The sequence below is a fragment of the Lonchura striata genome, chromosome Z, assembly GCF_046129695.1.
Source record: "Lonchura striata isolate bLonStr1 chromosome Z, bLonStr1.mat, whole genome shotgun sequence".
In the NCBI taxonomy this organism is placed as follows: Eukaryota; Metazoa; Chordata; class Aves; order Passeriformes; family Estrildidae; genus Lonchura; species Lonchura striata.
This window is the reverse complement of record NC_134642.1, coordinates 11,116,893-11,141,024: the sequence shown is the minus strand read 5'-3', so window position 1 is coordinate 11,141,024 and position 24,132 is coordinate 11,116,893. Positions and strand designations below refer to the sequence as shown.

At 36.7% G+C, this 24,132-nt stretch overlaps 1 protein-coding gene across 2 annotated transcripts in view; it reads left to right on the top strand.

The window, feature by feature from the left end:
• Positions 1-24,132, top strand: part of AOPEP (aminopeptidase O (putative)) — a 181,873-nt gene that overhangs the window by 13,688 nt on the left and 144,053 nt on the right. For both annotated transcript variants that reach the window (XM_021531143.2, XM_021531146.2), the window contains exons 3-5: positions 1,226-1,392; positions 7,708-7,870; positions 12,007-12,255. In XM_021531143.2, coding sequence (XP_021386818.1) covers positions 1,226-1,392; positions 7,708-7,870; positions 12,007-12,255 — 579 coding nt within the window. The remainder of the gene's footprint in view (positions 1-1,225; positions 1,393-7,707; positions 7,871-12,006; positions 12,256-24,132) is intronic.

Genomic DNA, 24,132 nt, shown 5'->3' with positions numbered 1-24,132 from the left:
AGAGAAGGAATAATTTGAAAGGAAAAGCAGTTTGGAGGGAGTAATGCTAAGATCTTAGCCATTGCTAAATCAGTTTTGCCCTAACAATTTGTCTCCTGCTTTCTGAAGTGTTTTGATAATTTTTCAAGTCAAGTGATGAAAGATACTGATTGGAATATTTTTAGCCTCAAGCGTTCACAAAATAATGTATTTTGTTCCCATAATATTTAGTTTTAAATATCCTAGGTTTTAAAAAGTTACGTGTAGTGAAGTGATGGTTTCAGGACTTTCTTTCTTTTACTGGAGAGACCTATTGACATTGGATTTTTTATATAATTTATGATTGAAACATTAGCTTTTTTCCCCCCTTAAGATAAGTGGTGTTGTTATGCACATAATAGGAATTTAGATAATACTGAAAAATGAAACAAAATAAGTAAACCAAGAATCACTAAGTCCATCCACCAGCAAGTTAGAAGGAGCTAATGAAAGGCCTTGTTACCTCCCCAGCTGTAGCTAAATGGCTAATAAGAAATTTACTGTCATGAAATATTGCAGCTGAAATTGGAAAGGGGTAGTAGACTGAGAGGTTTAGAGTAACTGCAGAAAGGGCAGTACTACAAGGAAGATTTCTATGTAAGAAGCAAGGAGGAGGCTGAAACTAACAGGATAGAAATTAATTCTTCTTATAATATGCCTTGTGGCTGAAATTCCCAGACTGGTGAGCTAGGGTGCATTACCTCTGAAATTAAAAGTAAAAATGTCAGAATTTATTGACACTTGGACTAAGGAAGACTCAAAACTAGATCTACTGATGATTTTGCATGAGCCTCCAGGTTGCTAATCCAGAAGACTGGATTCATGATAGTGAAGCACTACTAGGATGATAGCAGGGAGGTATTACAGGTGTTGGTGAAGCCCTGCAATGGCATCATCAGAAGATACTCAGAAGCTTTCTTTGATCTTATGGGTTCATCTGGAAGCTATTGTATGAGGCTGAGAACTCATGCAAAAACTGGAGTTAGTCTTTTCTAGTTTGAAGGTATTGTAGTTATCTTGCTTTTCTCGTCTTAAATGACTTAGGTTGTACTTTGATTGGTTCATTTCATACAGGTTTGGAACCTGCAGAGCTGAAGGTAAAGAAAGAAACCACCTCAGTTTGACAACATCTTTGATTTTTTATATAGAACTTAATTCAGTCTTCCCTATTGTAATTCCAATTTCAATCTCTTTTTCTTCCATCTAGGCCATGTGTTTACACAATGGGATCACCAATAAACAACAGAGCCCTCTTCCCATGCCAAGAACCACCCATTGCCTTGTCAACGTGGCAAGCCTCAGTCCGAACAGCTGCAGACTTTGTTGTGTTAATGAGTGGTGAAAACTCAGCAGAACCAGTCCAGCTTCAAGAAGGTGAATTACATTTTTCAAGGCAAATTATTTTCCATACTTTTGTAATTAGAATTCAACCTTGGTAAATACATGATTTGTGAAAGAATGAAGTTCCTAACTTTAAAAATACTTCCATGTCTCTCTGTAATCTCCATGTCATTTTGTGGAAAAGTTACCTGCTCAAGGCCTCAGGATAACTTCATAAGTATTTTAAGTGTCTACATTTCTACATCTCATTGTGTTGCTTACTTTTTTTTCCCTCTGTGTTTCCAAACCTAGGTTTCACTTTTCATAAATTTGCTTTATTTTAATCACAGTGTACTCAAGTTTTGTAGATGAAGTACCTTATCAGGCTCTCAACAGCTTCAGGCCTTAGTAGATAACTGTCCTTCACTTTTAGTTCAGCATGTGATTAGAAGCAGCCATTGTGCCAAATGTATATGTTGCCTGGAATACATGTAATATCTGAAGAATATCAGGTCAGTGCCCTGAAAATCTGATCTCTGGGGGGAGGTTGTTTGCATTGATAAAACATATATTTTTCAACTGTAAGTAAACAAGGATTTCTTCTGTGTTGGTTATACTTTGTTATCTAAACTTTCTTCACAGAGAAGGAAGTTTTTAAGGCTTGTATAAATTCTACATGTAATGAAGTGAGTCTTGTTCTTGTGAGTTTTTATATAATCTGTCAAACTAGGTCAGTACCTTCTAGTGTGAGTAGTTCTGATGAGGCATAGCTGAAGGAAAAGGTTAGAATTAAGCTTTTCTGGGGAAAAGTGTCTTCTGCTCCCCTTTAAATGGGCAGGCTTATTATTGAGTGGGAAAAAAAGTGAAAGTCTCTTGATTCAAGAATCAAGTTAATCCATTTTCATGGAATTGTCTTGTTATATTTGGCCATATATGGGGCCTCTTTCAAGGCTTGTCTCTGCTGTTGAAATATGGAAAACTGCCACGATGAGCTGCTCAGTTTCCTTGGAGAATAGCACTTTCCTGTCTCAGCATCAAGAAAGAAAGGACACTTTTGACTTCAGACTAGGATAACAGCTTTTCCATCAATGTTTAACTAGTTTAATGAGAGACACTAATTTTTCTTGTTTACATACAGCTGGACATGAAAAATCAGCAAGCTGTTTGGAATTGTAAAAATTTACAAAACTAATACAGAGGCAAGAAGGAAAAGGAGTAATACTCTGAGGAATGTTTTAAAATCCAAGTAAACCCAAGATGTAAGTGCTAATCTAAAGCCTTGGATAAATTTTTAATGAATTTAGGAATACAAATTGATGAGTTTAATTAATACAATTTCTAAGAGTTAAAAAGTTTAAAATGTTCTGTTATTTTAAATAACCTGTCCACATATATCTTGTTGTTTGGCAATTCTGGAAGGTACATGAAATGTATCCAACTTAAAATTTTGTCTCTACACACCAGAAAGCCTTCCAGGATAGCTTCAATTTAAGTAAGTTTGCAAAGTTGTTTACATACAGTATGCTATTGCTGTGCCGCATATTTATAAAATCATACATAACTGGCAGAATAATAAAATATATTTTGTAAAAATGCAATTTATTGGGAAGAATTAGCAATCTGGTAAGCAGTTATGAATAAATTTATTTTGAATAGAATTACAAGTTAGCTGATTTTTTTTTTCCTTTAAAAGTCATATTTAAAACTAGTGTGGAGGCAGACAGTAAGAAAGCAACACGCAAAGTTGATTCCTTCAAGCTGTTAGAGATGTGCATTCTGCTTCACAGACACACATTTCTACATGTGCAGATGCAGTAATCCAGTGCATAGTTGGGCTAGATGTACTCTTATATGGAGATTCCTCATTTACCACTTGTATTTGCAGGTTTTGGCAATAGTCTGTTACCTACCATATGTGCCATTTTTGCATTCTGCCTCCTATAAAACTGTGGTTGATCCTGACATTTGAAATAGAGGGTGCCCACGTTTGTTTGAAAATAGTGCTAGAATAATTACACAAATAGAAATGGTAACTCTTTGAGTATGACCAAAAGTGCTTAAATACCTTGCATTTTTTATGGAGTACTTAGAGAAGTTGATCAGAAAAATGCAATTAATAATGCTCTTTGAGGGAAAGCTTGACAGGGAGCACTACACATGTGTGTAATGTGAGCCATTTAAGCATTAAATTTATTTTTATACACTTGTCAGTTTTACTTTCCTTCAGCACATAGAATCTGCAAATACATTTAGTCACAAACACCTATCAGTTCAATTAATATTCAAGAAGAGGATAATCAGCCATTAAATGTGAAACAGACTGGCATGCTTTTTGTGTGGTTACTCTTCTACTATGTAATCCTTCATCTTGTTTTGACATCTGCATGGTAAGTGAGGAGTATACTGGTACTGAGAAAAAATAGAGTGCTAGAAGAGCCACTGCTCCTGCGATGTAGTTAGCAGCAAGAATAGTTTCTTAAGAGTGCAGTACTTGTGTTGGTTATCTCCAGGATGTATCAGAGTTCACAGCACAGTAGTTGAGAGCTTGTCATGCACTACTCATCCCTCTGACCCAGTGCTGAGCTAATGCTGTGGAGTGAATGTGAGGGAGCTCTGTGGGGAGTTCTGGATTTCAGATGAGATCAGAAAATCCCTACAAGTCACAAAGAGTTTCTGAAAGCTGGGGGGTTCTTAATCCTGGTGCTCCAGCCAGTGAGTAGTTTTTACATAACTACTTACTTCACTGCACATTTATATATTAGCACTAGCTCTTACCTTGTGCATCTGTTGTTGTGTGGGGCTATTTCTCCTTTTCTATAGAGGTAGTTGAACTTTGTGGGTTTTAGTAAATAGTAAACATCAGCTCTATTTTGTGGTGTTTGTGTTAGTGCAGACTATTTGACAAAAAATATACTGGTAAGTAAAAATGTTCATAATGTACATTAACAGATAGAGCTTTGGCCTTTTTTTCAGTTATAATGAACTCTACAAGACTCAAACAATTGTAATTATGTCAAATATTGCTGAATGCATTAAAAATTCTAGGAAGTAATTACATCATTCATCATTGTTATTTCAAGTAGGAGAAATAAATAATTTTTAAATTGTTCTTTTACAAAATTATGAATAGATTAAAATTTCCTACTCTTGTTAAACATTGGAAACATGCAAAGTTTTTCATTTTTAACTTCTAGAATAGGTGGTTGTTGATGCATGATTAGTGCAGTTATGACACAATATATTTGCATTGCAGACCTGAAAAAAAATCAGAATTACAGGTAGGGAAATTAGCAAAATGTTTTGAATATATTGTAATTGCCTAAAAGAATTATGTGTAAGAATCAAGTTATTTTAAAATTACATTACAAGTACAAGGACTGGGGTGATCTATTTTGCCCATGGACTAATCCCAGCCTAACCTGTTGTTTTTCCCAGTGTGTTCTCACTTAGTCTGAAGATGTTTTTATGGTACAAAATCCTGTGTTTGGTAAAGAAAGACACATTTCAGCTGCACTGTTTTCTGCTATCCTAGAGATGGAGCTGTCTCCAAGACTGACACTGAAAAGTACAATGCAGCCAGAGGATGGGGAGACCAGCAAAAATTAGTTGAGTGAAGCTTGTGATCCCAATATATTTGCTGGGATAGATCATAGCATACAGATGAAGGAAAACAAAACAAAGCTCACTGGCGTGAAGACAGTGTAAGGAAGGAAGTGAGGTAATGGGAGAGGTCAGGCTGGGAGACAATCTTACCAGTAATGAGAGAAGACACAAGGTCAGTGAGTTAGTTAAGCTGTCTTTGAGACAGTGCTTCATGGTTTTCTCCAGATAGAACTTCTGCCAGCAAAAATACCTTTTCAGTCACTGATCAGCACTGTTTTCCAGCCTGTTTTCCTATGGTTCTATAGGGAGAACTCACTTGTCATGCTTGCGTATGTGATTTCAGCCAACAACTGTAAGATAAATATATAGGTATTCTTGATTATGAATGCAGAAGATATCAAAAAGTGCTGCAGGGAATGGACTGAGCCCCTGGGTAGGTATGCAGAGATGTTATAAAACGTGGATCTTGTTCTGGGAGGATCCACAGTTCACATGATTTCTAAAATCCTTGCAAAGTAAAAGGGCCTTTGGTACCGTTAGTCTTTTTGCATCAAGTCAGCTCTGAATACTGTGTTCATTGCTAATTTGTATAGATTTCTGAATGCAGTACATGCTGTTCTTCTCTCTGAACTGCTAATCAGATTGCCATGCCCTTTATATATTCTATTCAAGCTGTTTGTGCATTGTTTTTTAGGAGAAAAAACCCTCTTGCTTGCTCTAGCCTGTCTTACTAAACTTGTTTCTCATGTAGCCCTCTCTGATCTCTACCTAGCACAGGACAACACCCTTTCCTTTTAGACAATCTCACAGTTGTGAGAGACTTTTCCTTTATACTTTGTGCCATTTGGAAAAGTTTTCTGTAATTGCTTTTTGACTTCCATGCTTTTTTCCAACCATAGTTGAAAACACATGACAGTTTTTCGATTACAATTTTCTCTGATGTTATTTAATTCTTAAGTTTTTACAACGAATGTAACTACATGGAGAGTTTAGTAATGCTTTGTAGCATTTAGATGCAGCACTGAGTGCAGAACCTCTGAACCTTGTCCTGTGTGTATGTAAGTTAATGGCAAAGTTGTTACTAACTACAATCTGTGTGGGCTTGGGCCTTTAGCACAGTGTCTATCAATGAAACTCTGTACATCAGGAATTTGGTATTCTGAAATAATATATTGTTGCTACCATGGACGACCTCTTCTCACAAGGTGACATTTGCTTGTCTTGGCTTATTTGTAACTTTGTTAAGGTAATAAGAATATAAAAACACAAGGCAGAGTAAAATTTTGCAAAGTTATCCTCCTCATTCTTAATGTGTTTGGAACAAATACGTCCATTCTTCTTATGTACTGACAAGAGCGTAGGAAAATTACAGGAGTAATAGATGTTCACCTGACAATACTGACAACATTTTTTTCATGGATGTTACGTAAAATGGGATGGGATGGAGGAGTATAAGTAGTTTCTAGTGCATATAAGAGGCCAAGACTTTATCTGCCTCCCAGAAGATTTCACAAATGGCATTGTTTTGTCATGCTAAATAGAAGGTGGAAAACCTGTTGAGGCTAAACTAAAGATTTTTTTCTTTGTCCTTCCTTTGGACAGCCTGACCTTCTTAGGTCATTAAGGTAGGAAATCAAGTGATGCTTTGCAGCAGTTGTCTGTTTCCTTTCCTCTGTGCCTTGTGGTCTCCACTTAGTTGTATTTTAAAAATTTTTTTCCCTTTTGGTAGTGTTCCATAGTCCTAGTCAGAAGACTTGAAAAAGAACAAGTACTAAGGTTCTCTCAAAATAACTGAAGTTTGTTTGTTTCCATGTTGCCCTAGCTACAGTCATTTGCACATGATTCATCAGAGTTTAACTCATGCTAGGCTATTTTCAAGATAATTAATCTGTTAGTGTGGTGTAGTAACTGTATTATGACGATAAACTAATACATGGATGTGATTCTTAAACTATATCCTTTTTAACGGGACAAACAGAAAATCTAAGCAACTTTTGTATTAATGGAAAATGTGCTGTTCTAGAACATCCACATTATAAAAATGTGTTTGTACATACAGTAATCCTATACCATACTCTGTCTCCCCACATTGTGTTCCCATAATGATAAAACTTAGCATATTTTTACCTTCTAATAGATTCTTGTTTTGTTTTAGCACCTTCATGGGGTGCTAAACATGACCAAATTTACTTATGTAATATCTCATCTGAATCTAAGTTTTGATTTCTTACTGCCTGGTTGACATATTATGTACCTCAAATAGCTGGGTCCAATTCACAGATAATAGTGGTGTTTGTTACAAATTATCTATCAATTTGGTGCTGCCCAGAACACAAAGGAAAGGTTTTGGGTTGTATTAGATAATAATACAAGCAAGCCAAAATCATAGCAGAGTAGATACAAGGTTGAAAGATTTTAATTTTTATATTGTGTGTGTGTATGTATTTAAGGGTCCTACTTGGGTAGTAACAGTACAATCATGTTAAGCTGCATTAATAAAATCCCACTTATGGATGATTTATTTACAGGTAAAGACATCAGCAGTTAGAGCAAAGTTGCAAGTGTAAGTAAACAGAACACAAAATCCATGGTGGTTGCATACAACTGTTCTTATATGTCTTCATGTGATTGATTTTACTTCCTCCACAAAAATACCAGGTTGTAAGGTGGGAGATGGGACCCAAAATCTCATGTACATGCAGATGTCAAGTACCTAACATGTGCTGTAACACTGATGAGTCTGTACAAATGTTCTTTTGTTTACAGGTATCTTGAGCTGGTACTACTATGTGTCCATGCCAATGCCAGCATCCACTTTCACTATTGCTGTGGGGTGCTGGCAGGAAGTTAAACAGCAGTCCTTCAAACAAAAAGCTGCTATTGGAACAAACACTGAGTTTTCCTTGCCATCATCACAAACTGATTTAAGGTTGGTGTTTATAATATTATTGAAAAATTAGGTATATGGGTAGCATTTCCATTTACTCAGTGGAATGTGAAAATGAGTCATATTAGTGCAGGAATCAAAATAGAACTTGTTTAATCTGAACAGAAACATCTTGACAGGAAAATAATTCCAAAGGCATTATTTCATGGGAGTGGTTCTTTTTATGTGAATGCAAGCTGTTTAGTGAGCAATAGGGTTTATAAATTCCACTCTCCACTAGATTTGTATCCTGTATCCTTAACACTCTGCTGCAGCAATGCCAGGTGCTATCTTGTTTCTTAGAATACTTGACTCAGTCCATTCTGGATACTAATGACTCCTACTACAATATTGCCTACTTACTTTTTTGTTCTCCTCCAGTCTCATTGCCCAGTTAGAGCTGGCCTGTGCAATGGTTTGCCTGGGGTGATGTGTAGTGACCAGGTACCTGAAAGATGTAGTACAGTGATCCCATAAAATAGAGTTGGACCAATCTATTCCTCCTCCCAGTCTAGTTAAAATTCATTAAGTTTGAATTATTACAGGGTGGTAGATGAGCAGAACAATATATACCTGAAAATAAAATTTGAAGATAGAAAACAAATTTCTGGAAAAATACTGTTTGCTTTCACATGTGTTCACCTTAGTTGGAAGAAATCTTGGGACTTGATTTCCTCATATATAACTCTCAGCTTTTCAAATTCATATCATAGCATCCCAGAACAGCCCAGACTGTAGTGGACCTTGAAAATTCATCTGCTTCATTCTTTCCTGGGAAGGAGCTTAGATAGAGATATCTAACACCCATTGGCCCTTGTCTTGGCCATGTGGCTCCTTGAGAAGAGAGTGACTCTGTGCCCTTTGTAGATGCCCTTCAAGTACTGAAACACTGTGATGAGGTTCTCTTTCCTCTTCCCTGAAAAGGCCTAGCTCCTTCTGTCTTTCCCCACAGGGCAGGTTCTGCAGCCCTTGTTCATTTTTTTGTGTTCCTTGAACTGTGAGGAGCAGAAGGAGACATGATGCTTCCCACAGGTGCTGCCCAACAAGCTGTGCTCAGAGCTGCTGATCCGCTCTGTCCCTCTCTGCCAGCAGTGCCCCAGCAGCTGCAGCCCAGGGTCTGATTGCCTTCATAGCTGCAGTGCCATGCCAGTGACACATGGTCAAGAGATTGTCCCCTGCACTTCCGTGTCCCTGTCAGCAAGGCTGCTCCCCAGGCGCGCAGATCACAGCCTGTGCTGGGGTGGTGTCACCCCAGGCACAGGACTGTGCCCTTGTCTCTTCTGCACCCCGTGCTGTTCTTGCCAGCCTCACTCTTTCATCCTGTCCAGGTCTCTGAGATGCCTCTCCCTTCTGATGTGTCCACCTCAACAGCTAACCTGGTGAGGATGCTTTCAAATCCATCATCCAGGATGTTTGTGAAGATGTTGAACAGTGTGGGGCCCAGCACAATTTCTTGGGGAACTTTGCTTGTGACAGTCTGTCAGCATTAGTGAAAATCAGTGATCACTATTCTCTGAGTGTGGCCTGTGCATCAGTTTTGTACCCATCTCACAGACCACCTATCCAGTTTATCCAGGAGAAGGCTGTGGGAAACTGTGGCCAATGGTTTGCAAAAGTCTGGGCAAACAAGGTCCACTACTCTTCCCACATAAACAGAAATTGTTTGATTGTAGAAGATTATTTGGGTTACAAGTTTTTATGTATTTAACTTTATTTATTTACCTATTTAACTTTATTATTTAACCATTTAACATTTTTCTGTTGCTCAGTTCAAAACTTCACTTAAAGAATACTTGTCTTTTAGACAGCTGTTTTGAATTATAATTTTTTGGCATTAAGACAGTGGAACTACTGGGACTTTGGAACTTGAGAACTTAATATGGATGTTTTTGTTGAAATTTAAAATTAAATTATTCTAATGTCTTGCAACTCGTCTGACTTTGGTTAAAAATGCTAATTAATCTTGACAATAGAAATTGTCATACTTTACATACGATCAGTAAGAAATATCTGTTCTAATTTTAAAATAATTTATAGGTTTGATGAGCTTCTAGAAATTTGTTTGTGTTTATTTATTTGCTACTTATATGTTTACAATATGACTGACTCCACAAAAATAAGCTGTAGATGTGTTCCTCTCAAACATACACCACATTTGGATATCTGGGTTGGTTTTGTTTGTTTTGGGTTTTTTTGGTTTTTTGTGGTTTTTTTTTTGTTTGGTTTTTTTTTGTTTTTTGTGGGTTTTTTTTGTAAAATTTCTGAAAAGAGGGAAATATTTTTGTAATTTTTTGTAGCAAAAATAAAAATTAGTGGAAGTTTTATCAGTGTGATGGTCATAGTTTTAAGTTTATCTGCATAATGGTTATTGGAAGAGCTAATTGGCATAGATTGTGTGATGTATCTGCAGCAGTTAACGTCAGTGGAAGATACAGAACTAACAGAGTCTTGGGAAAAAAAATGACAAAAAAATTCTAAAAATCCTCTGCAAATGTGATGCATGTTGTAGATAGACAATAAAGGTTGCCCTAAATGTATAAGGTTGTTTTGCAGCTAATCAGGACATAAAAATCTGTGTTTTACAGTTATATCCAGTTAATCTTTAGCTGGGAGTTAGCACAGCAGAGGTCATTGCTTATTTTAGTCAGTGAGACCAGGTCACCAAACCAATAATACTCACAGTAGCAGACATTTCTAGAAAGGGTGTGAAATGGATAGACAAGCAAATGTTAAGCATATGTCTCAGATAAGATAATGGAGATTAACTCTAGAGCAGCAGGAAAAGAAAGGAATTCTGAAAGAAGTTGTTGAAATGTGTAATGTAATTTGTGTCCAGGTGCCAATGAGTTTTACCTGTAATGTAATTTGTATCCAGGTGCCAGTGAGCTTGACCTAAGGAGGCTGTATCAAAGTAAATGTTATATGGATCTATGATATTTATAACTTTTCATTTCCTTGTGGTCATTAAGGAATTGGCAATCTATAAGAGATATGGTACTAGCTTTCATGTTCCTGCCTAATCTCAATTCTGATAATAAAATGCAAAGTTACATTGTTTTAGAGTAGAAATAGATAATAATAATAGATTAAACCACCATTAGAAAAAAAATTGTGTAGCAATGGATGTGGTTTCTTTACATATGTAGTCAATGAAAGGTCCACTTCTTTGACAGAAAGACTTATGTAAGATGCTAAAGTGTTAATACTTCAGCAAAATCTCATCCTTTTCTACACGTCATCCTTTTGTTTTCTGTATCAACATGATCTTCCAAGCATTATTGCTTAGGGCAATGCTATGTGCTTTGCCTGTTGAGGCAGAGTAGAACTGGATTACTTAAACTGAAGTTTCAAACTAAGGAGAGGCTGTGTACTGTAGAGAATATGGACTAACAGGTGAAAACATGAAGCTGATTTCTGTTTAGATAAGAATCTATTTGGGCAGATAATTTATTGTGAAGGTATATGACAGTGTTTAGGAAGAATTTAATTTACCCCTCCTATCTTCCAGCTAGAGCTCTAAATATCCTATAAAAGTACTATAAAGTAAGGTTAGCCTTATGTGGTATTGTTGTATGTCTAGCATAATAAGTCTAAATTGACATCTACTGGGTTTTTAAACTTAATAATAATAATAATAATAATAATAATAATAATAATAATAATGATAGTAAAAATGTACTTGAAGATTCTGGAGAATTCTAATAACAACAACAGAAAAAATCCCTCCTGGAATTACATTGCAATTGAACCTAAAATACTTGTATTAATGTTATGTTAATATGCATAGAATTTTATTTTCATAGCCAAGTTTGAATAGGAATTTTCTGAGTAAATATTTTTGTATTCTTATTAGTTCTCTTTACATATATTTTGAGCACTTATTCTTTTTATGCCTATCTGTTATAAAAACAAGGTGTGACTAGTCTCTCTCTTTAGTTATGAGTTCTACCCAGATATAGTAGTGAGTGTTTCAAAGCACTGCACATATGTGAACAGGGTGAGAATGCAAATGAGCTGGTTCTATGGAAATTAATTCTATCATTCTGACAGCTGGAGAATATCCTTGTCTTAGCATAGTCAGTTGTGCACATTTCTGATATCACAATTAAGTACTGTTCTGTTTTGTTTTCTATTGTCAGGTGGCATGAAGAAGTATGTGGTCATGTGGAATATCCCTGCCGTTTCCAAAATCCTGCTGCCAGGTTGCAAGCAGTTATTCCTTATAGAGTCTTTGCTCCCTGGTGCCTTATGGAAAGCTGTGAAGAATATCTGCTTCAGCTAATTCCTCAATGCCTCTCAGCTGCCTATGCCACACTGGGTACCCACCCCTTTTCCAGGCTTGATGTTCTGATAGTTCCTTCCAACTTTTCCAGCCTGGGAATGGCTAGGTAAAGAAGCTTACTAGTATCCAATCTGCTGTATTTTGTTAGACTCCTTCTTTCCAGCTAGTTAACAGTGTCAAGTTTCTGTCAATATAAAGTTGCTGTGCTATTTTTCTTAAACCAAACTTAAAAGTTTCATTCTGACTTCATATGAGTAGGTTTGTTTGCCTCCTTTTTTTTTTAATTTAGTTTTAACAGGGTGCAGGGAAGGGAAATATAAGCTTATTAGAATATAAGCTTATTAGATGTGAATTTTTGTGAAGCTGAAGTTCTTTAGTTGGTTCTATTGACCTAAACACTTGATATCATTGTCTTGTTTTCTTCTGACATTGATTTTAGCCTTATATTTTGACAGAACAGGAGTATGTTAAAATCCAAATCTAGAGTTTCTTCATAAGCATTTCCAATGTATGGGTTTCTAGTCAAACACTTATCTTCAGAAGCTGAAGGCAAATAGCAAGGATTATATTATATATTTTCATGGAATTCTGAAGGCTCTCAAGCCTGTCCAGGTACCTCTGAATGGCATCTGTTCCCTCCAGCAATTTGACTGTACTGCTCAGATTGGTGTCATCAGCAAACTGGCTGTGTGCATTTGATCCCACTGTCTGTGTCTGTCAGTCCCATTACTGACCCCTGAGGATACCACTCGTCACTGTTCTCTACTTGGACAATGAGCCATTCACTGTAACCCTTTTGAGTGTGACCATCCAATTCCTTATCCACTGAGTTGTCCTTCCATAAAATCCATGTCTCTCCGTTTTAGAGACAAAGGTGTTGTGCAAGACAATGTCCAATGATTTTCATTCAAGTAGATGACATCAGTTTCTTTTCCCTTGTCCACCACTGTTGTAACCTCGTCTTTAGAAGGCCACCAGAGTTCCTAGGCATGATTTGTCAGTAGTGCAGCCATGTTGGCTGTCACCAATCACCTCATTATCTTTGATGTGCCTTGGCATAGTTTCCAGAAGGATCTGCTCTGTGCTTTTGCTTGACCTTGAGTAGAGACTGACGGGCCTGTCTGTAGTTCCCCAGGTCATCCTTCTGTCCATCCTTCTGGTCATCCCCAAGCCAACCTTTCTAAAAATGGGGGTTGTGTTTCCTTTTTTCCAGTCAGTAGAAACTTCACTGATGCCAGTAAGATCATGGGCCTGCAGGCCATGCTTATTCCCTGTGCTGCATGCATTAGCATGAAGGATTTTAAATTGGGCCCTTGAGGAAACTAAATTACTAGCTGGAATTCCTTTGTGCTGTTCTTCAGGTGCCCTTGTGACCTCTCTCCAGGCTCTGGGCATTATAGGAGTGGGGTGAGTTGAGGTTCCTCTTCCCCAGCAAGTTCAGTTTAAAGTTATCTTCACCGATCTGGCAAGCCTAGGACTGAAGCTGCTCTTACCCTTCTCTGACCAAAGGACCCTGTCAGGCCAGGTTTTACAAAGCAGGTCCCATGTTCCAAGTCACCAAACTCCTGGTTTGGCACCAGTGTTATAACCTTTAGCTGATTTGACTGGCCCTTTCAAGCTGTAGATTTTTTTTTCCTATAGCTTTCCTCTTGCAATACTCTTTTGGGTTAAAAGTAGAAAATTATGGTGGCACAGTAACAATATTGTATAGTTTTTAGTAGAAGTTTATTGGCTTTTTAAATTTCATTTGCATCTAGAAAACATAAAACTTTAGCATTCAGTCACCCTCCTCTGTCATATAAGGCTTCTTGCTTTCTAGATACCTTTTACTGGGGGTTGCTGAGTTTTCAACTATATTCTTCACTCAGTGAAGGCATCAAGCTGGTTTGTGCACCTGCCACAGATTCTCCAGTTCTTTGCCTGGTGGTTTGGTTTGAGTGAGGTGTGGTACTGTGTGCCATATGAAATTCGCTGCTGCTCAGCAGTCTTCTGTGACTTCAAAGGCATAGTACTAAAGGGTTGTCACAGGGCCTTGCTATAATTGGGAAAGAATCCAGTCATTTCACTTATCTGTGAGATAAGAGCTGGGAATCATGAAAGGCAAGACACACAAGTAGTTCAAAATTAAAGAGAAAACAGATAGTGATGTCTGGGACAAAATTACAGCACACAGTAGGAGAAATCTTCACTATTTAGCTGTTGATATGCTGTTTCTCTATGGGAAATTTTTAGTGCCTTCCCTGCATGTACCTTTCCCAGAATTTATAGAAAAAGGTACCTGCAAGGAGTTCTGTTGCAAAACCATCTGTCATTATCTGAGTCCAGATTGTGTGTTCAGAATACTATAATTGTGGGGGTTTTTTTTGAAGGAGATTATAAAATCCTGTGCTTTTATTCCCCTATGCTTCATCTAACCACTGTCAGTTCCAAGCAATCAATATAGTTGAAAATAAGGATGAAAGAAGGTGTGTGCATATTTCTTGATGCCTGTCATTTAACAGTGCATCAAGCCAAACACATTCCAATTTTTCAAAATTTAACTAATTTAAGAACTAATTTAAGGTGTTTAAATATCAAGTTGTATTTGGGCAGGAGATTATTAAGTTACATGATAGCTAATTTGTTCTTCTTAGATGTGATTTTTCCAATAGAAACCTCTGTACATAGCAAGCTTCTTAAATGGTTAATTCCTATGTGTGCAATGATAATTGCCTAAATTGCTTAAGCTAACAATAAGCTTTGTGCAAATCCATGTCAAAACCCACACAAAGAAAAAAAAGTTAGCAATTACCTTGGGTTAAAAAGGTTACTGTAGCATTTATTTTTTTATCTTCTAGTCTATCTGTAACAGTACAAACATAATACAGCATGCCAGCATGTAGAAGCTGTTGTTATCAGCACTCTAATTGGACTCTTGTCTACCAGAGAAGGAAACAGATATGAATTTTAGTCATTATCTGAAATATTAGGGCTCTACAGCATTTGGTGCTTTTCTTTGTTCCTCCATTAATTGTACTTACTGTGCTTTTCACATCTCAAAATGCTGCTTATTTAGGAGAGGTATTTCCCCAACACATTAGATTGGTATGAAATTATGATAGTTCTTGCACAGAATTATCTAATTAGGTGTTTTGAACTGTCTATTTCAGTGGCAGCTATTGTGGGTCAGCTACATTTCTCTTGAAGTCTGACAGAGGAATTATAAGCAAAACCGTAGTTGAAAGCATATTCATTGTGCTTGTGTTTTCTGTTCATATTTTCATGTGTTTTTTAATTTGCTATGGACTTTTGTATGGAAATATATATTAATTGCAATCATTTCCTCTTACTTCTACAGATCTTTGAAGATGGAGGGTTTAGTTTTCCACACTTTAGTTTTACTCTGTTTTAATTTAAGTGACTGTATAGCTTCTCCTAAATTCATGCTAGTAAAAGAACGATGTGGCCTACGCCTGTTGGTGACATTATGTTGAACTGTACAGAATTTAAATTCATAAAACATTATGGGCCAAATTTAAGTAGCTTAAAAGCCTGAGATTCAGTGCTTTTTCTAGAATGTTGAGAATCTCATGAACATATAACAGCAGTTAGATATTTAATTTTAAGTTCTTTCACTAGAAGAAGAGAGTAAGTTGGAGTAAAAGGATTTGGGAAGTATGTTAGACTATAAGGCTCTAGAGATTCTAATTAGGTTGTTCATGGAAGAGATCCCTGACTTCACACTACATTGAAAGGTGCATTTCATGCACTCAGAGAACTAAGAGGTTAAAATCAGAAAATTAAAAGTAGCACTATGTTTTGATGCTGTTGATTATATGGTACTTCCTGAGGAGTTATCAAACCCCATTGGCATTTAAGTGTCAGAGGTATTTCACAGTCGCAGATGTTCTCATATGAGCCAGCAGTTATTCACATGAACAGAGCTGAATGAAAGATTTCAGATGAAAAGTAGGGTCTGTGTATTCACTAGTTGTCTGGGCTCTTCAAATCAGTTCACTCCCAATCCAGTTTTTTTGATCCCATTTGAAATCCTAGTGTTTTGATGTTTCTTCTCACAACTCAGTTTTCTTTATTTTTTTTTCAGAACCTGAAGAGACTCTGAATTCCTTGTTCTTTTTCATTCCCTGAGGAAAAACTTTCTTTCAAATACAGAAACTCTAACTTTTGGTGCCACCTGAGCTTGCACCTGAGGCTATGACTTTTCTTGCAGTGTTTAACTACTTTAGCTTTTTCACAGTCACACCAATCCCTTGTATTTCTGTGATGTTAGAAACTGCGTAGCAGCTTTCTACTTCTTCAGAGCAAATGTGCTGATGTTTATTTTACCCTCCTGAGAACTGTAAGCCTTTGCATTCAGTTGAAATTCTCTCTTTGAAACAATGGTTTTAAAAGTTTTTTCCTGGCATACATTGTTTGAATAATGTAAGATTACTGCTTTTTCTGTTTGAATTAATGTATTAATGTAGTAGTTTTGTACTAAGTGCTAGCACAAGGAAATGTTCTTATCCAAGTGCTATGTATAAGTAATCTTTCTAGGTGCATCATATATTGCTGGGATCTAGAAGAGTATGATGAGGAAAGTGTTCTTTGCTATATAGCACACTCCTAGTTTTTCCTTAAACTCTTACTGTACTAATAGTGACTGTGGGATAGATGGACATCTGGTCTAACCTGTTCATCTGTACTTAAAGATGATTTTACCCATCAAAGCTAGTGAAACCAAAGAACTTCAGAGCAAGATTCTGACATTTTCAAAACAGGATCCTAATGTTAAGTTATTTGAATTTTATTTAGGCTCTAAAATTAGTGGCCTTATTTTAAACTATGCTGAACACCCTTGAAACCCAAATAGTGTTTTGTTGGAACTCAAAATGTCTCTCAGACATTTTTAGAGGTTCTAGGCCTTGGTTAGAAGCATTTTAGACCCTGGCAGGCAGCTGGAAACAGCTGTGATTTTGAGTTTGAGTAATGGAATAAGGTACTAACTTTAAAGGTAGAAAGGATTAGATAGTATAGTAAAAGTAGTTACAAAGTAGAGGGGAAAAATTTTAGTATTGTACAGGGGGGTTTTTACTTTATACAGAGGGGTTAGAAGTTCTAAGATGGAGGAAAGTGGGCTGATCCTGTTCTTCCTCCTTCTGCTTCCTTGCCTCCATGTTCTTGGTGATGTTGGCACTTATGGATTAGTTTAAAGTAGAAAAGCACCTTGTAACATAGGTAGTAGGTATTGGGGAAAAACTGTAAACCTATAACATGTAATATATCATATAAAAGATAGCAGCAGCCCTGGGTGGGGAGAGAGGAGAAGAAGACAGCAGACAGAGAGGGTGTTAGGAGTGTGTGTGTCTCTGCCTGGGCTGCTGATCAAACAACCACAGCCTGCGAAGACAATCTTTTAGATAACTCGCAATAAACTGCCTTGAGACCGAACTACACGAGGCTGTGGATTTTTTCTTTGGAAGCACGGGTTGGAGGAGAGACTTTACCCCCCACATGAGACCCCAGACCAAGCCCGGGGTTCTCACAGTGTTTGATGATGAGGATGTTTGAAATATTTATAAATTAGGTCTGCTTATATAGCTGACTAAATATGGATTTAGCAACCCAGCTTTCAATTCCAGTTCATAAGGACCTTACTCTTCTCCTGCCATGTTAAAAAATTGTATTTGGTACATACATCTTTCTTCTTTGAAGAAAGAGTACCTGTTTCTTCAAAAAATGTTTATCAGCAGAACTCTTGAGTCTTTCCAGTTTATGTCACCAAGGTTGTTAACTTCTTAAATTGAAAAAGGAGAAGGCTGAAGCAGCCTCTTTGATCAGTGCATCTGTAGCCATCATTTGTCTGTTCTGTATGTCTGCAGTGTTATGGTGACAACTGATAAGCCCACAGAAAATCAGGCAGGACTACTGGAAAACATTCAAACCTTTAATATTGTTCAGTCTTGCAGAACTGCATTTTACTATTAGATACAACTGTAGAAGCCTGTTCTAAGTTAATACAAATGTAGTCACACATTTTTGCACATTTCCAGTTCTTTTAATTTGACAAAATACTCACAAGAGTAATCCTTTAACATTTAGTTTATTTTTTATATATCACTAGTTGGTTATCCACACGGAAATAATTATGTACAAAATTTAACGCAAAAAGTAAAAATATGGTGAGAATAAAATTGAGTCTTAGCTGTGATAGCAGTAAATGAGTATGTAGCTGTACAACACAGACATATGGACTTAGTGGCATTTAGAAGTTGTGTGAATTGACACAAAGAGGTAACTAGGGCAACCACCAAATCGCAGCTCAAATGCAAAGAGTAGATTTATTTCACTGACCCAATAACAACATTGGGCAGGGACCACAGGAACACAGGCTCTGTTAGGCTTAGTTCATCCCAGTGCAAAGAGACCCACGACAACACAGCCTCCTGTAGGCTTGGTTTGCCCAATATATCTCATGCAAACACTGTTTATTACAAGGCAGTATTTTTATGATCTTCCTCTCTCCCAGCAAGAGGCTCAAGCATGTAGAGTGTTATCTTTGCACAGGAATTCTACTTCTCCAAACAGGCAGAGGATGAACACTAGGCATAATAAATGGAGTTTTACAATGGTGACAGATGTAGCATTCCCACCTACAAGGTTACTTTGAGAGAAACTATTCTGTCCTTCTCACCAAATCTTCTGATTTAACCCTTTCATTGTTGAAGGTATTAGTTGAGCCTTAGCTGAAGTCTGAAGTATGCTTGGTACCACTGCAATCACTGTCCTCTTTTCAGTTGTCATTTTGGTGTCAAAACAGGATTTGAAGTACTTCAGGTGTAATGTATTTCCTTATTAATGTGTCTTGGTTGGTCTATTAACTCGTAACAGATGCCATTTTAACAGAGAAGCCAGATGTGTGTTCTGCAGTATCAGGAGGATTTCTTTTGTATTTCTGATAGTTTTCCAAAGAGTTTTCTCAATGCTTTTGGAAGATAAAGTACAATATTTACCTATCATAAGCTGCTTCTCTTATGGGATAGTATCACAAGAAGATAACATCTCAGTCTGACATTACTGACCAAAATTACAAAATAGGATGTTTTAGAATGTGTGGACTTACTTATGTTTCAAGTATGCAACTTTACATTGTTACTATTTGTAATTTTATGAGATGAATTGTTATCCTATAGTAACAATGAATAAAGAGTATTGTTTTAGGAGTTTAAAAATCACTCGCTTCTTTTGCTGTGTGGCACACGAATTCTTAAAAGTGTTTTTGGTCATTGAAGCTGGAGAGGCAGTGGGGTTCTTTTGATGTTGCTGTACAATGGTAACTGCATGGTTTTAAATGCTGGGATTAGAATTATGGCAGAGCCTCCTAACAACATTATAGTTAAAGCTGCCTAAGCATTTCCAATAGAAACTTGTATATTTCAGTGATTTTTAGCTGTAAAGTCCTGTTCTCAGCTTAAAGCTGACATAGAGTGGTTTGGCTTAGGCAAAATGAGTGTGGCTATTGTACACACATGTGTGAGAGGCCAGCATGTTTCTATGCATATTGTATTTGTATATTAATAAACATATATATATAGTATACACGTATGCCTAACATATATATCCTACCTGTCCTTATATCTGTGCATATATAGGTGTGTAAATAATACTAATGATTTTATTTATATTGTATGAGTTGCTTGGCATTTATAAAGTAAAAGTATAATTTTCCCTTAAAAGTGACCTGTTTATAGAGAGCTAGAACATGGAGAAATGAGAAAATTAATTGTCATTATTGAACACTGGGTTTGTGATTTTGAAACTAATTTTCAGAATTCTTTCTTCCTGTGTCTTACTTTATCTCTCTCAACTTTTTTCTCCTACCAATAGAGATGCATAAGATGATTGAAAATTACTTTTGCTTATAGATCAGTAGCAATATAGTCCATCTATTGTTTAATATTCAGTCAGCAACATTAGACCATTCCACTTAATTTTTTGAATCATGTAAATAGTAGAGTGCTCATAAATGCAGAGATTTTGTATGTCAGTGGTAAAAAAGAAGCCAATAAATGCTGCCAATTGTTTTGAAGCCATAACCTTAATTTTTAAAGGGCCAAAAGACAGTGTTCAAAGCAGACACAGGCTTCTGTCATGCAATTATCTCTGATCTGACTTGCCATACCAAGTATGTGAAGCTTTCTTAGTCTCTATGATAATTACCAGTAGTCTGCAATTTACCAGCCCCACCTAGGAAGAACCTGATCCAGGTAACAGATTTTAGATTTTAAATGTAGACTGCAAGACCAATCATACTTAAAGCAAATGGAAGTACAGAGAAATCATTTAATCCATGCATATTTTACCTCTGTTTACCTCTGGCATCAATTGCCAGATGCTAATGTCAATCTTTTTGCTGTAGATTTGGTTTCAAGTTGAAACAAAACCCCACCAAAATTATGCAAACAAATTGGTGGTTTTATTTTCCTTTTTGTAGTTTTGTTTGTTTTATTGCTAACAGGAATATGGTTTAAGGATCCCTAGCCTTTTTCTTATACAAGTGGTAGTTTGAGTACTTGCTGGTGATAAGCTTAGAGGAGGCTAAGAGAAGTAATGTTCCTGAAAACCATGATGTTGCTGAGCAAAAACTATGCAGTCCTGTCCTTATGAGTAGTAGTGAGGAGTATGAGCAGTTGAGTGATCCATTCTTAAGCTCCATCTTTTGACTTTGGCCAGGGAAACTTTTTTACCCAACAGAGAGTTGGATAGGCAGTTTTGGTTTGCCTCTGCTCTGCTTGCCTGCTCCTGGCCTGGAGCAATAGTTTTGGCTGCAGCTGTGACACCACACTGTGCCCAGTTTTGGGCTGCATGTTTATGACAGAGACACAAAGTGAATAATGCCTCTGCTAGCATTATTGGAGGTGGGAGAATGTATTATACGAGAAGAGACTGATAGAGCTAAATTTGTTCAGCCTGGGAAAAGACATTACTGAGAGTAATCATTGTCTCGAGGGCATGGTTGCATAAAAAGAGAACCAAAGCTGTGGTTCTCTCAGAAATAGGAAGAATTGAAGCAACATTCACAACTGTAGTGACAGATTTCAGACTAGATGCAGTTATTGTAGATAAGCACTGAAACAAGTAGTCCAGGGAGCTTGTGGAACCTCCATCTAAGGAGGTAGTGAAAAGAGGTCTCTTCAAGCTTGATTTTTTACCTGAGATTCCAAGCCTTCAGTGCTTTTACCTGTGCTCCTCCCTTGGGTTTATGTTCTGTTACAAATGACCTCCCACTCCATATTACCTATATGACTCATTCATGCTGCCATAGTACTTTGAGAGCCTTGCAACAATAAAAGTACTTTGTTTTCAGAAAATCTGGGGAAGTAGTAGGAATGTGTTCTTATTTTGAAGGTAACTAATTGGTGGGTATAGGTGTTACAGGAGATCTTTTGAAGCAACACATATTTCTTAATTCCTTTTTCCTCTCCTATCCCTTGCAAAGGTTAAGTAAGGAACTGTGCCCATATCTTTTGGACCCATACCCAGTGTTCTAACATTTCACCAGCCTTTCCAACCTTTTCTTGTTTGTGATAATAAGTACTAGCTATTTTCCAAGTTTGAAAGGTACACTCCAAACTTCAAGGCTGCTGGGACTAACAAGAATCTGTCTTTAATTGAAATAAGGTATGGTATTCTGTTTTTTACTCTTTGTTTTTTTACTCTTTTGGTTTTTTTAAAAAAATCATTTTCATTATTATCTATAATCCTGGAAGATGCAAATTTCACTTGTAGAAGTTCCAGTACACTAAAAATAATAACAGCTGTTTGAATTGATGGTAAGGAATGGGATTTTTAGTGACAGCAGGTCTAATATCCTGATAGAGGGTTCTAATATTAGTCTTATTGCATATGGTGTCATCTTCTGTGAAATGTTTTTGGAATAGACTGATTCTATTCAATTCTTTACAATTTGTTTCAGAATGTGGTTGAGCCTTTGGAGATACCCACTAGGTACTCCTGTAGCATGATTAGCTCCAGAAAACCTGTATATATCCCATTGTGAGTGTGGGTAGTGGTGGTTTAATTTGTCATGCAAGTTTTAGTCTAATATCAATTTTACTGTTTTAGTTGAATGAAGAGATGTATTTCTTATAATGTTTTTTGTTTTGTTTTCCACTGGGAAAGAATTTTACATGACATAAAGTTACAATATGGGACATTTCATTAGAGATTAAATATAAGTGTGACTATCATTATTAGTTTTCTAAGTATTTTTATCTTTCTGATGATGTATGTTGAGCTCAGACTGAGCCAACAGTATAGTATAATACAAGAAAAATGGCTTTAATTATTTCCTTGTGCATCTCCCAATCCCTTAAAAAATCCCCACAACAAACCAAGTCCTTTTGCCCTCTTTTCCTCCTTCAGTTCTACAACAAGTGTTCATGCTTAACGTTGTGGAAAAATACGAATCTATGAGCCAAAAATCACTTATCTGTTTTAGAATATGTAATAATTTAAAACAATGTAAAAGTAATTTAAATTACAAAACAAGTGCAAAATCTGTTCCTTCTCCAAACATATGACGTGCAGGTTATGATTGAATCTGTTTTAAATTAGTGCCTATATTTCTGGTTTGGTTTTCCACTTAATGTGTCCAAAGAAGCAATTTAATTTTGCCCATACAATTCCAACTTCAGCAACCAGGTAATATGTGCAGATGATGGATTTTCTTATTTTTAATGTACTACAATGAAAGTTATGGTTTCTGTAATGCTCATGTAAATAATGAGTAATTCCAGTAAGTTCTGGGTAGATCTGTCCTACATCCATGAGATCATAATTTGTCTGTGAAACTTCAAATTTTATGGCTAAATCATAAAAAACTATAGAGGTGGGTGTTCTTGTAAATATTTGTGCTTTTCAGCTGTTAGTTGAGATGAGGTAATAAACACTAATGTTCCTAATTTTTATGACATACACTGAGATATTGTTGAAAATAGGAATTCTTGTGCAAATAATTATTTACACAATGGTTTAGAGCTTGTTGCACAAATAGCTGATTCTAGTGATGGCTTCCTCATCTTACTGATTTAAAACTTTTGGCACATTGGAATAGGAATTCATTCTCTTATTTGTGATTTATACCGATGTTGTCTTTCATTGGTGACTGATCAGTTGTATTCAGTGTCGCTTTCTGTGAACATAGCACTTAACATAGCATCTTTACCTTGAGCCCTTTTTGCCTATCAGATGAAACCAGGGAACAGAGACTGGGTTTTCTACTACATGTGTCAGCTGCAGGCACTTTAGAGAGGGGTGTGAAAGATTGTGTTGAAACATTTCCATTGCAATGCTAATAATGTGTATCACTGATTCTTACACATGGAAGAAAAATATGAGGCAAAAAGGATGGAAATTACCCCTTCACTTCATCTCCCTGTCTTGAATCCAGTGTGTTATACTGTATTCTGAATACATTTGGTTTCATGATTTGACAGAGTCCTAATTGGTAATTTTGTCTTGCTTTCAGCTGCAGGGCTATAGAAAGCCAGGAGGTAGTGTGGAGAAAGGCAGAGACATGGTTCTGAAATATATGTGTTGTGAGGAAGATCAGATAGAGGATAAGCTGAGGGGAGAACATAGAATAATTTAGATTGGAAAAGACTCTTAAGGTCACTGAGTCCAGTCATTACCCTAACACTGCCAAGTCCACCACTAAGCCATGTTCCCAAGTGTCACAACTGCGTATCTTTTAAATAACTCCATTGATAGCAACTCAACCACTCCTCCAGGCTGCCTGTTCTGCTGAGGAGAACAGGTGAGGAAATTTTTCCTAATATCCAAACTGTCCCCTGGCACATCTTGAGGCCATTTCTTCTTGTCCTATTGCTTGTTACTTGGGAGACGAGACTGATAGAAATGAATAATGACATAGGAGCTGTGAGGGAACAAACCATAAAATTTAGCTAGGGAACATATTAGCCATATTACTAGGTGTGGTTTT